The sequence below is a fragment of the Schistocerca cancellata genome, chromosome 1 (assembly GCF_023864275.1).
Source record: "Schistocerca cancellata isolate TAMUIC-IGC-003103 chromosome 1, iqSchCanc2.1, whole genome shotgun sequence".
In the NCBI taxonomy this organism is placed as follows: domain Eukaryota; kingdom Metazoa; phylum Arthropoda; class Insecta; order Orthoptera; family Acrididae; genus Schistocerca; species Schistocerca cancellata.
Genome location: NC_064626.1, coordinates 60,878,116 through 60,892,777, shown reverse-complemented (window position 1 = coordinate 60,892,777; position 14,662 = coordinate 60,878,116). Strand labels below are relative to the sequence as shown.

General features: G+C 41.9%; 1 protein-coding gene and 1 pseudogene across 1 annotated transcript in view; one reads left to right on the top strand and one right to left on the bottom strand.

Moving 5' to 3' along the window:
• Window positions 1-436: 436 nt before the first annotated feature.
• LOC126164933 (uncharacterized) overlaps window positions 437-14,662 on the bottom strand; it is a 35,130-nt gene continuing 20,904 nt past the window's right edge. The window contains exon 2 of the mRNA XM_049920279.1: window positions 437-649. Coding sequence (XP_049776236.1) covers window positions 518-649 — 132 coding nt within the window. The 3' untranslated portion in view covers window positions 437-517. The remainder of the gene's footprint in view (window positions 650-14,662) is intronic.
• On the top strand, window positions 10,959-11,076 carry LOC126102064 (5S ribosomal RNA; annotated as a pseudogene).

The following is a 14,662-nucleotide window of genomic DNA, read 5'->3' as shown; positions in this document are numbered from 1 at the left end:
GGCTAAGCTCCAATCCGTTTCCTTTTTATTCCTCTCTTTAGCTACTGACAGTACCATTTTTGAAGTTTGTGACACAAGGGATAGAATCATTGGTACCATCAAAAGTAATTAAATTTACACATCTATTGCTTCCTCTGTAGGCTGTAGGACTATTACAGGAGATAATAAGGCGGAGGAACTAGATAACTGACTTCTGGTAATTCTCTGGAGACTATTAGCAGGCACAACAACAAAGAGCACTCGTAATCTTCTGACGAGCTGTCGAATCACAGAACTCGATAGGAAGAAAGTTTCTTTTACTACAGAGTGCTTAAATCATGTTGTTCGGTAATTTATTAAAACAGCTGTCCAAAATATTGTATGCTGATTTTCTTTTTGAGTATCTGATGAGCTTTGATTGTTTCTCTTAGAGACATAAATATATTTTCAACACGATCTTCCTTTACACCACATGTACAGCTATTAACGCTGAACACATCATAATATAGAACAAAACGCACAAAACATTAATTTGAGTTCAGTCTTGAGTCTTTAGAGAAGTGTAGGCCCTTTCTTCCTCCTCCCAAACCTTCATTACTCTCTTGGTTTCTGTCTCAATTTCACGCACTATCCTCTTGATACTCAGCTCTACAAACGCATCAATGGGAAGCTGTTAACAAAACAAAAATATATTAATAACTCGTGAAGAAGGATCAGTAAATAATGTGACATTTACCTGCATGATTTACATACTTTTACTTTTATAAATCTTTAAGAAATATCCATGTGAGGTGTAGTTATCGCGTCTGAAACACAAATGTGTAACTTGTGAAGGAATTATAAAATCCTAGTTACTATTAATTTTACTACTGGATTCACTATTTTCCAAGAATTGGAGCTCAGCCAAATTGCCCTTAATGTTGCACATTCCAAGGCCTATTGTTTCAGGCTATGCATTCAAAACGTTGGGACAATTGTTTTTTTAGTATTGAGCACTTGGTGTTACATGACCAGGTTGAAGCACGTTTCCTGTTCAGCAGAGGTTCTGCACCAGGCGGTCCATGATAAGTAGAAAAGCACATATTTAGCAGTTCGTCTCCTCTCCTTCGTAATAATTTCTACCTGAAATCTGCTCACAGCAGTGGTTCGCAACCTCTCTGCTTGTAAGATCTTTGCCCCCAAACGAGATCAGATATCATCCAATACACGAAAACTTTAGAACATAAATAAACTTAGAAAATACACTGACACTTTTAAAGAGATGAAAACTAAAAAATACTTCTTTAACACATAAACAACTAAACCAGACCTGTTTCTATACATTTCTTTAATAAATCGTTGTTGTTCATATTGCACACTGATGACCTTACAGACAATATTAATAGGAAACCCAGATATTTTGCAGATAGTTCAGTTACTTATAATGAGGTAATGAAGTACTGACTGGATAAAGGTGCAGAAATATTTAATCAGATTTTGATAAAATTTCAAAATCGTTCAAGCTCTGGTATCTTCCTTTAAAAGTGCAGAAATGTCAAATTATGGACTTCATAAAACGAAAACACATCGTAGCTTATGACTACAAAATCAGTGATTCACAGTTATAATCAGTCAACTCACATCAACATCTTCGTGTAACAAAACGTACGGTCTTGAAATGGAATGACCACGTAGTCCCAGTCATAGGATAAACGGGTGCCAGACATTGGTTCATTGGCAGGATACCAGTAAAATGGAGTCAGTGTACAAGAGTGACTGCTTACAAGTCATTTACACATATCATCTTAGAATACTGCTGAGGTGTGTGGGATCTGGACCAAATAGGACTAACTGGGGAGGGCTGCACGAATGGTCACAGATTTGTTTGACCTTCAGCAAAGCGTCAAAAACAATTGAAACATCTAGATTGGGAGATTTCTGAAGACAAGAAAATCATGCCACGGAAGCTTGCTTACAAAATTTCAGGAACCAACAGCGGTATTAAGAGAAGATTTTATAGATCTTCCCCAATATGTATTGCTCCCGCTGGGACCGTCAAGACAAAATCAGACTACAAGAAATGTATTTCGAGTTGCGAGTATGAACAATCCTCGACAGTATATTACAATGGGGACAGAGAAAATTTATTCTGGGCCTGGACTCGAACATGGATTGCCCGCTGTTTTGAGTGGTCGCTTTACCTGCTTCGGCTATCCGTACACGGATCGCGGCCAGGATCAAATTTCCGTACGTCATCGTCCATGCGTCACAACCTGAACTCGTATGTTTTGCATATTCCCGTCCAGGAAAGTCATATTTATCGAGAGTCTATGGCCTGGTACTGGCGAATAATTACGAAATTGCAGTACCTATGTTACTAAGAAGTACGCTGTAATGTTCCTTCGGACATGCGATTTCGTCTTACGGCACTGCGATAATAATGAAATACTACCAACTGACTTTTGTTACCAGTTATGGTTTTGAGTGTACTGCAGCTACGGAGCCCAAGAAGCTGTGCAGTGGCGGAAATGTCACTACCTGTTGATTTCACCTCCTTCTCTGGATAATGGACATAGGACCTAGGCATTTAATAGTCGATTTTCCACAAAAGGAAAATTTTTACTAGTCGAATTTGTAACTGACAACAAGTTATGAGTACTACCACAGAATGGACAGCTATAGAAATAAACAGAAAAGTAAAACTATCTTGGAGTGCTTTCGGTAAACTAAAACTCCAACAGGCTCATCTTGATGAATATGAATCTATGCTGCACTACTGTAGAACCAGTAAGAAAAAAAAATGGCAGTCACCACGTATGCAAAAAGTGAATTCTAAACTCTATGATCTAGCACACAACCTAGAGCTGTTAACGAATGCGGCAGAACGTGAGTTTCCTGGAATGTTTTACAAGAATATTTATCAACAAAGAAATATATTATTGCAGCCAGGCTAGAATTTTGGCACCGAAAATCACACGGTGATACTGGGCTGCCAGCCTACAGTGATAAAGTAAGAATTGGAATTTTAAACGTTCCCTATGGGAAGGACTGCACGGATTCTCTGATGAGATATTATATTGTAGCTTACGCCCGACTCGGAATTGAGGAGTTACTTATTGTGTAAAATGATATCCATATCTGACGGAAGTTACCTGCGAACAACTCAAGTCCACGAAACAACCACACAAGCGGTGACGGATCTCGCTAGCGGCAGAGCCGTTGCCCGGCTGTTATTATTTTAGGAGTACACCAAGTTAGTGCAACAGAATCTTTGCTGTTACAACATATGTAAATGATCTATTGGAAAATGTCAGAAGTTCCATAAGACTGTTTGCAGATAATGTGGTTGTCTATAAGGAGGTAGCAGCGCCAAAAGACAGTAGAGATTTGCAAAAAGACATGCAGTTGATGAATTGTGCAAATACTGGTAGTTAGTTTTTCCTGGACCTAAATAATGTAATATATTGCAAACAAATAGGAGAAGAAATACACTACTGTGCAACTCAATCATTGATGATAAATTACTGAAACAGTGTCTACTGTAAAATATCTAGGAGTAACCATCCGGAACTACCTTAGTCCTTTCATGGATGATGGGATAGGCCACTAAAGCAATCGCAGTTTTGAGCGTTCAGAAGCCTATATCTCATACTTGTCTTGTGCTACCATGTAGCGAGATGCTTCCAGAATTTGAAGAAAAATACTGCGGACCATGAAGAGGATATGAGAGGGCTGTAAGCGATCAAGTAGGGCGGCGTGTGTTTTTAGTGTGTCTGTTTCACGAAAATCAGATCAATACCCCATCTTTTCAGTACCAAAGAATGTCAGAAGTAACTGTGTCCTCTTATACATCATAGACATTCTTTTGAAATGTGAGAACCTCAGTAAGTAAGTCTGACAGATATCCAACAAACATTTAAAAACAAATGAAAAGAATTTCTGAACCACAACTTCTTCCACTCAATTCTTCCACTCAGTAGATGAATTTTTAGAAACGCAGTAGTAACTGTAAAAGAAAAGAAAAAAGTTATATTGTGTAATGTATATTATGTTAAACTGACATGTTCCACATCATTACGAAATGTCGCATTCATGATCTATGGAACTTGGGTGTGATATGTCATGTTTTTAATTGTCAGGAGAATAAACGACTTTTGCTACTGATTTATTACCGTATACTTTTTACCATAATAACGATCCTGATAAAACTGTTCTAACATTAAAAATCTAAGTCAGAAAATACTAGGTCCACATGAAAATATGGATCTCGTTAGCTTCATGACTTTACCGATTTTCAAAATCAGCCAACTTAAAAATTTTTTGGTAATGAAGGCCTATTATTTACCATAAAGAAAGACAGTTTTTGACATTTTATTTTTCAAAGATATGCAAAACAAATATTAGCCACGAAAGGAGTAAGTGGAATGACTACGCAAAACAAACAATAGGAAAAGCAGATGGCAGACTGAGATTCATGGGAAGAATCTTAAGAAAATGTAACTCGTCGTCAAAAGAAGTAGCATACAAAACACATGTTCGACCGATTCTTGAGTACTGTTCATCAGTCTCGGATCCTCACAATGTAGGACACTGAATCGGTTAGTGTTTAGTCGGCGCGAGGTGTTACACAAATGCTCAACAAACTCTTGAAGCAGACGCAATAAGAGAGGTGTTGTTCATCAAGGAGTAGTTTACTACTGAAATTCCGAGAAAATGAATTCTGGGAGGAGACATACAGCATATTACTTCCTCCCCAATGCGTCTGACAAAATGACCACAACGTGAAAATTCGAGAAATTAGCGCTAATACAGAGGTTTATCAACCATCATTCTTCCCACGCACCATTCACGAATGGAACATGGAAAGAGGTGGGGCAGTGATTTAGCGGTACAGAAGAAGTACCCTCCTCCACACACCATCTGGTGGCGTTCAGTGTACCGATGTAGACTTGGACAAAAATGTCATCTTGTCATGGCTCATCACAATTACTACCCATCTTTGGCTTCAGATATATTTTACCAACCCAACGCCTTCAAGACTGGCGTCTATACTTTCATTATTCTATCCACTATCGAGCAACAACATTACACATAAATATGGTCACACTGTCCTGATTCACCATGGGACACGACTCAGACTTCAACCAACATGAAATGTTGTGTTTCCAGCTTGATTCTGACCTGTATTTAGCTGTGTCCAGCTTCAGCATAACATCATGCGATGCCACGGCCGCCGCTCATAAAAATCTGACATTATGCCATCTTGTTCGCTGTGAACAACACAAGTGACTGGATATGATCACATTTCCAGTGGCTCCCCAACCCAATGCTGCAGAAAAATGGGAGTGTATCCGCTTAGATTTTGCTGGCCTAATTTTGGGTTCCACGTAACTGATCAGGAATGATTTGATTCATTTCTCACTTCTCATTGATGTTCTGCATTTTTCAAGTCACCACTACCACTATTACAGTGGCCTTGGAAAAAGTCTTTTGCCCCTGAAGGCACCCTACATTCCTTGGTTTCTGATAACAGGACAGCACTTACAACCTATGACTTCAAACAATTTCACATCCATTATGGAATTCAACACCTTCGCGTCATACCTATTCCCCTGGCTTCTAACAGCTGTGCAGCATGCTTTGTCTGCACCTTTAAACCACACCTCCGCAAGGAAATGATGTCAAATGCTGCATCTAATGGCCTCTGTAGCTATCTGGTAGCATACAGTGCCACCTATGTCGAGGGCTGCAGGCTGCAGCCTTGTCGAACAGTTTTGTGGTCATCCTCAATGCACCCTCTTGCATATGATGCAGCCACCATCAGAGCAGAATTCTCTTCTTTCTGGATTCACACCCCATTGTGGACCCAGCAGTTCAGGCATCACAGAACCTGGATTCACATGATCCTCTCCACCCAGCCATTGGTCTATCTTATACACAGGGTTATTACAAATGATAGAAGCGATTTCACAGCTCTACAATAACTTTATTATTTGAGATATTTTCACAATGCTTTGCACACACATACAAAAACTCAAAAAGTTTTTTTAGGCATTCACAAATGTTCGATATGTGCCCCTTTAGTGATTCGGCAGACATCAAGCCGATAATCAAGTTCCTCCCACACTCGGCGCAGCATGTCCCCATCAATGAGTTCGAAAGCATCGTTGATGTGAGCTCTCAGTTCTGGCACGTTTCTTGGTAGAGGAGGTTTAAACACTGAATCTTTCACATAACCCCACAGAAAGAAATCGCATGGGGTTAAGTCGGGAGAGCGTGGAGGCCATGACATGAATTGCCGATCATGATCTCCACCACGACCGATCCATCGGTTTTCCAATCTCCTGTTTAAGAAATGCCGAACATCATGATGGAAGTGCGGTGGAGCACCATCCTGTTGAAAGATGAAGTCGGCGCTGTCGGTCTCCAGTTGTGGCATGAGCCAATTTTCCAGCATGTCCAGATACACGTGTCCTGTAACGTTTTTTTCGCAGAAGAAAAAGGGGCTGTAAACTTTAAACCATGAGATTGCACAAAACACGTTAACTTTTGGTGAATTTCGAATTTGCTGCACGAATGCGTGAGGATTCTCTACCGCCCACATTCGCACATTGTGTCTGTTCACTTCACCATTAAGAAAAAATGTTGCTTCATCACTGAAAACAAGTTTCGCACTGAACGCATCCTCTTCCATGAGCTGTTACAACCGCGCCGAAATTTCAAAGCGTTTGACTTTGTCATCGGGTGTCAGGGCTTGTAGTAATTGTAAACGGTAAGGCTTCTGCTTTAGCCTTTTCCGTAAGATTTTCCAAACCGTCGGCTGTGGTACGTTTAGCTCCCTGCTTGCTTTATTCGTCGACTTCCGCGGGCTACGCGTGAAACTTCCCCGCACGCGTTCAACCGTTTCTTCGCTCACTGCAGGCCGACCCGTTGATTTCCCCTTACAGAGGCATCCAGAAGCTTTAAACTGCGTATACCATCGCCGAATGGAGTTAGCAGTTGGTGGATCTTTGTTGAACTTCGTCCTGAAGTGTCGTTGCACTGTTATGACTGACTGATGTGAGTGCATTTCAAGCAGGACATATGCTTTCTCGGCTCCTGTCGCCATTTTGTCTCACTGCACTCTCGAGCGCTCTGGTGGCAGAAACCTGAAGTGTGGCGTCAGCCGAACAAAACTTTATGAGTTTTTCTACGTATCTGTAGTGTGTCGTGACCATATGTCAATGAATGGAGCTACAGTGAATTTATGAAATCGCTTCAATCATTTGTAATAGCCCTGTATTGTGTAGCCTGTGCTTGCAGACACCTGTGGCGCTATTGGAACCAACTTCACATCCAGCATCCTGGCCAACAGTTGCCTGTTTATCTGTTACCAACTGGCCCTCTGGTCCTGTACCACTTCGAGCAGCACCCATCAAGCCTCATCCTGCCTCGACCTTTCACATTGATGTCCGTGGACTTTAACTCTCTACCTTCCTTGGTGCAGCTCCCATGCACTATGCACTGCTGTTGTCTCCTCCTTGGTTATCACTGCTTGGGGGAGCAGGTGTAGTGGCACCACCCGGCATTATGATAGAAACAAAGTAGCTGTTACAACACTACTATTGTCTGCTGTGACACTATTACTCAGAAGGCTCTGATCCTCAGGTGTACCCTCAGGAGGGATCACAATAGACTCTGGCATATAACCCTGCCCACACCCAGCCTAAGCCAGTCTGGATGTTAGCACTGAAGTGCACACCCCGAGTGTTATCATACTGACTATGGTGTTATTCAGCTCTACTCTATTTGTAATGGATGGAACTCTGTTACAGCTCAGGCTGGACACAGCTTTGGAATATGGACTTCAGATAATTTGTTTTGTTTGTAGTGACTGTATATTTTCCTTGTTTTGTGTACAAACTGTGTTATTAGCATGGGTAGATCACCTTCTTATGAACGTAATACCTTATCCAAGCAAGAGGGATGTCATTAATGCATCAGTTTTAGTTTGCCAAGAAGAATTTTGTGATCCAAACGATCACAAGCTTTGGGAAGGGCACAATATGTACCAACACCATGCAGTGTATGATGCGACTGTGTGAGGGGTAATGCAACAATTGCATAAATGTCTGAAATCCCTCTTCCATGAGTGATTTTACAACATCCACATACATGTTGTTGTTGTTGTGGTCTTCAGTCCTGAGACTGGTTGGATGCAGCTCTCCATGCTACTCTATCCTGTGCAAGCTTCTTCATCTCCCAGTACCTACTGCAACTTACATCCTTCTGAATCTGCTTAGTGTATTCATCTCTTGGTCTCCCTCTACGATTTTTACCCTCCACGCTAACCTCCAATACTAAATTGGTGATCCCTTGATGCCTCAGAACATGTCCTACCAACCGATCCCTTCTTCTGGTCAAGTTGTGCCACAAACTTCTCTTCTCCCCAACCCTATTCAATACTTCCTCATTAGTTATGTGATCTACCCATCTAATCTTCAGCATTCTTCTGTAGCACCACATTTGGAAAGCTTCTATTCTCTTCTTGTCCAAACTATTTATCGTCCATCCACATACATACATTCATTAAAAACCTTCATTCAGGGATTGTCATGCCACACAAGAGTCAATCCATCTTCACAGTAGTGTGAGGAGCAGTGTTAGCATTGTTCTTGATGGCATTCTCAATCATACAGTTAAGCTTCCACTCCATACTACAACTTGCACCCCGAATTATCATTACATAATCACAACAGCCATTTTTATGACATCATGCTGTAATGTAATGGCCTTGAATCCCATGTTGGACTATGCGTTAAAGAGAGTTTAATGTTTTGTTTAATACACAGTATTGAGCACTGTACTTTCTTATGAGTATGTGGGAATTCCAGGTAAGTAGGTGCCAGGGATCACACTCAAGCAGATTGCAGAATAGGATTGATGGTATTTTATTCATAATATTGCTGAGCATATGCACAGTACATTGACACTACAGACAAGCAAAGCACAGGCTTACTCAACCAGCACTCCAAAGATACAATTTAACTCAAAGAAAATCTCTGACTAATGTAACTGCACACAACAGATCATCACTTGCAAAGTTCTCACTGAACCATCCTTTCCAGAGCAGAGAGTTGGTAGGGAAGGTTGGCGATGGCATTGGAACCTCCCTGCACCTGAGCATGACACGTTGTGCAGTGACATGTTGCAAAACAAAGCACGACCAGACCATTTCTATGATGTCCACTTCTGACCAGTTGCTGACATGGCTTGCTGCATGTGCAGAACAGTGATTGAGCCATTTATCACTGGTAAGAGGGTAGTCTGATGTCCCCCTAAGGAAGGAAGGAAGGAAGGAAGATTGGTTTTAATGTCCTATCGACATCAAGGTTATTAGAGACAGAGCTGAAGCTTGGATTCTATTGAGGATAGGGAAGGTAATCAGGCATGCCCTTCTGAGGGAACCATCCTGACATTTGCCCAGAACAATTTAGGGAAATCATGGAAAATGTAAATCTGGATGGCCAGAGGTAGGTCTGAACCTTCGTCCTCCTGAGTGCGAATCCAGTGTGCTAACCACTGCATCACCTCACTCAGTGGTGTCCCACTAATCCAACAGTTATTGATGGTGGTAGTGGGGGGTCTTAAGTATCTTCTCATAATGGGAGAAGTAGTTGTGGTCAGTATCTTCCTGCCTCAGCAGCTCTGGAACTTCTTCAACCTTCTCTGTTGATGATGACTGATGGAATGTGATGTGGTATCATCTTCCATCTTTTGTAACTATTAGCCAGCTGGTTTTGCATTTTCGATATCATCTACTGACATATCCCACAAGCATTAAGGGGAATTTTAATCTTGGTAAGGAAACCATGGGAGGCTTCCCACATAGCAGGAAAGTATATGAGCCATGCATGCGCTCATATTGATTCTGAACTACTCTGGATTTTGTTTCCTACTGCCAGATTCCCTGATGTCTCATGAGGGAACAGCTTTGCAGCTCTTTTGAAGTTCATCAAATGCACATCTCTCTGCATAGTTTTGTCTTGTTGGCTGATCTCAAATGCTAACTGGAGTGATTTGCCCAATGAGGATGAGGATGAAGAACCGGTCGCCACATTCTAGTTGGCAACAAATTAAGATGAAGAACGTGCAAACTCCATTTGAGGAATCATTGCTTCCCTTTGGCTTTGGGGTTGCATGATTGCATCTGTTAACATTCCCTATTCCCAAGGTCTGGCATCAAGATAAATGGTGAGCACCTAGTCTTGTATGTGATTAAGTGTTGGATGTGATTTGAGAAAATTGCCGTTCTTTTACTGAGATCTTGGCCCTGGAGTTTGTTTTGTGTTCTTGCATACAGCTTTGTGTAGCTTTGTTTTGATTTGTGTTCTTAATGTGGATTGGCATTCCTGATAACTGGAACATGCCTGAGTTGTTCTTAGGACAGGGGTGAAAGGGAGCATATTTTCTCTAGTTCAAGTTCTGTTATTCCTTTATTAGGCAATAAGATTGATTCTTTAAAATGGTATGTGTGTCTTTTATTGAATACCCAGGTGTTCAAACTGTTAACAAAACTTTTGTATTTCCATTTGAATGTTAACTTTAAACTACTCTTGTATGGACTCCTTTAAATGGTAAGTGTGTTTTATTCTGAGTGTTCAGATCCTCAAAAGTTATAAAACACTTTTTCTCCAATTGTCTGTTTACATTAAAGCACTTGTGGCTTGAACAGTCACAGTTTCTCTAGCTTTAAGTTTATTACGTCAAGACTGATGACCCATGTGTAATCTGTAATTTATTTCTGCTATGCAATTTTAAAGTGTCTTTCTTGTGTTTCGGGTGGTTTTAGAAGCTGAGCTGATCGAGCAAGTGTATGGTGCATGGACTGCACTTAAGACAGTTCTTTTATGTTGCCTAATGCATTCAGTTTCAGCTCCCTTTGAAATTTTATTTAAATTGTTTACTTTAATGATCTATTTGTGAAATTGGTATTTTTGATGTTCCTTAATGTTTCTGAGGGCAACGGCCTTGCCGCAGTGGATACACCGGTTCCCGTCAGATCACCGAAGTTAAGCGCTGTCGGGTGTGGATGGCACTTGGATGGGTGACCATCCGGGCCGCCATGTGCTGTTGCCATTTTTCAGGGTGCACTCAGCTTCGTGATGCCAACTGAGGAGCTACTCAACTGAATAGTAGCGGCTCCGGTCAAAGACAACCATCATAACAACCGGGAGTGCGGTGTGCTGACCACACACCCCTCCTATCCGCATCCTCAGCTGAGGATGATACAGCGGTCGGATGTCCCGATGGGCCACTTGTGGCCTGAAGACGGAGTGCTTTTTTAATGTTTCTGAGATTTAAAAATTCTGATCCAACAAAAATTAAAAAGTGGATGTGATAAATATTTAAAGGAAACATTTAACAATGGAAAATCCAGGATGTAAACTAACAATATTACAAAAAGGATAGTTGCTACTCTCCATATAGCTGAGATGCTGAGTCGCAGATAGGCACAACAAAAAGACAATCAAAAAATTAGCTTGTGGTCAACAAGACCATTGTCATAGATAGAACATACTCACACACACTCACATGAATGCAGCTCACATACAGATGGCCACAGTCTCTGCCTGCTGAGGCCACATGGCGAGCAGCTGCACATGGGAGACACAACCGGGTGGTGGGGCTAAGGAGGAGGCTAGGGCAGGGAGGGGGAGGGATAGTAGGGTAGGGGTGGGGGATGGTAAAATGCTGGCTGTGGGAACGTACAGGGATGAGGTGGAGAGAGGGTAGCACAGCTAGGCACAGTCATGAGGTCACATGGATGGCAAGAGAGGGAGGTTTGCGGAAAAGGAGAGAGGTAAAAAGACTGTGGGTGCATTGGTGGTGTAGAGGGCCGTGCAGTACTGGAATGGGAACTTGGAAGGGGCTAGTCGGTAGAGGTAAAGACTAACTAAGGTTGAGGCATGGGGGTTACAGGAACATAGGATAAATTGCAGGGAGAATTCCCACCTGCGCAGTTAAGAAGAGCTGATGTTGGTGGGAACAATCCATATGGCACAGGCTGTGAAGCAGTTACTGAAATAAAAATAAATGTCATGTGACTAGGGCGTCCTGTCGGGTAGACTGTTTGCTGGATGCGAGTCTTTCATTTTAATGCCACTTTTGCGACATGCATGTTGATGGGGATGAAATAGTGATGATTAGGACAACACAACACCCACTCCCTGAGCAGAGAAAATCTCTGACCCAGCTGGGAATTGAACCCGGGCTCTTAGGATTGACTTCTGTCTCGCTGACCACTCAGCCACCAGAAGCGGACATCACTGAAATGAAGAATGTTGTGTTGGGTGGCGGGCCCAGCAATGGGGTAGTACAGCTGTTTCTTGGCCACAGTTTTTTTGTGACCTTTTATGGTGACAGACAGCTTGCTAGTTTCATGTCCACATAGAATGCAGCACAGTGGTTGCAGCTTAGCTTGTGGATCACATGACTGGTTTTGCACGTAGCCTTGCCTTTGATGGGATAGATGATGATTGTGACTGGACTGGAGTAAGTAGTGGTGGGAGAATGTATGGGACAGGTCTTGCATCTAGGTCTATTAATAGGATATGAGGCAGGAAGCAAGGTGTTGTGAGCAGGAGTTGTGTAGGGATGGATGAGGATATAATGTAGGTTTGGTGGGTTGTGGAATACCACTGTGGGAGGGGTGGGAAGGATAGTGGGTGTGAAATTCCTCGTTTCAGAGCACAGTGATTCAGTTGCTCCAGTCCTGGGAGATACTGAGTCATGAGGGGAGTGCTCTTCTATGGCCAGATGGTGGGATTTTTAGAGATGGTGGGTGACTAAAGAGATAAGCATGGGAGATCTGATTTTGAACAAGTTGGGAGGGTAATTACAGTCTGTGAAGACCTAAGACCCTCAGTGTACTTCAAGAGGAACTGCTCACTACTACAGATGCAACAGCCATGGGTGGCTAGGCTGTATGGAAGGGACTTCTTGGTATGAAATGGGTTGCAGTTGTTGAAGTGGAGGTATTGCTGGTGGTTGATAGGTTTGATGTGGACAGAGGTACTGATGTAGGTGGAGGTCAACATGTAGGAAGGTGACTTGTTGGGTTCAGTAGGATTAGGTGAATCAAATGGGGGAGAAACTGTAGAGGTTCTGGAGGAATGTCAATAGGGTGTCCTTACCCTCAGTCCAGATCATGAAGATGTTATCATTGAATCTGAACCAGGTGAGAGGTTTGGAATTGTGAGTATTTATGTAGGATTCCTCAATATGGCCCATGAATAGGTTGGCATAGCATGGTGCTATGCAAGTGCCCATAGCCACACCCCAGATTTGTTTGTAGGTAATGCCTTCAAATGAGAATTAATTATGGGTGAGGATATAGTTGGTCATGGCAATTAGGAAAGAGGTTGTAGGTTTGAAATCCTTGGGGCACTGGGAAAGGTACTGTTCACTAGTTGAAAGGTCGTGGGCATTAGTGATGTTAGTTTAAAGGGAGGTGGATCATGTGGTAAAGGAAGAGGAACTATGGAAAGTCGGTGGAGGAAATGGTTGGTATCTTTTATATAGGAGGGAAAGTACCACCCAGGACTGGAGCAACTGAATCACATTCTCTGCCAGGGTTTTAACTAACTCTTATCGTGCCCTGAAATAAGGAATGTCCTACCCACTATCCTTCCTGTCCCTCCCACAGTGGTATTCCGTCACCCACCGAAGAAACATAATATCTTTATTGGGGACATGTTAAAAATGTGTGCTCCGACTGGGACTTGAACCTGGGATCTCCTGCTTACATGGCAGATGCTCTATCCATCTGAGCCACCGAGAGCACAGAGGATAGGGCACCTACAGGGACAATGAGAAGAGAAAGAAGTACAAATGAAAATCTGTCAGAGAAAGCTGCAGTATACTTTATGAGGGTTTATCCAGTAGCTGATCTTACTGCAGACATGTTCAAATGAAGTGGAGAGTTACAAGGTTAGATTGGAAATAGAAGAAGATGCCTTGGGTGAAGAAGGGTAATAATTAATCATGCAGAATTAATGTTCAAAAGAAAACACGGAAACACTACTACTGACAATAAACTGATCAAAGTGCAGAAATATGAGGTTGGTGATATTGAAGAAACATTTGCACAACTAGTGACAATTTTTTGGGAACTTACATATATGCATGAGTGTGATAGATATGAAATGCTTTTAGCATGTAGGATTTGTGATTTATTTTCAGAAGTAATAATGAAGAGTGAAATCTTACATAAATAATTTTTAAAAAATGCAGTACTCTATTAAGTCTTATATGAAACACACAATGTATTAAGTGACCAGCTGAAAAAAAATGCTCCTATCAGAGCAGAAAAAAGACAGATATGCCCCTCTTTAAAAGATTCTGACAGAAAACTCTGGAACTAGCTGCCTCAGTCCTGACACCAATGATTTTGGGATATAAACATATTTGTGGTCTTTCAACACAAAACATTTTAAATCCTTTTATCCAGTCTTTCTTTGCAGTCAAGCCTGTTTATGCAGTGTCTCCCTCTCACTGCCACTGTCTATATATATCTGTCGCTCACTGTCTCCTTTCCCTGCCACTGGCACTTTCTCTAGCCTGTCTCTCCCACTGTCACAGTCTTCGTCCATTTTTATTGTTCCACCACTTTCACTGTCTCTCTGCCCACAACCATTATCTTTGTCCCATTCCTTTTCTCTTC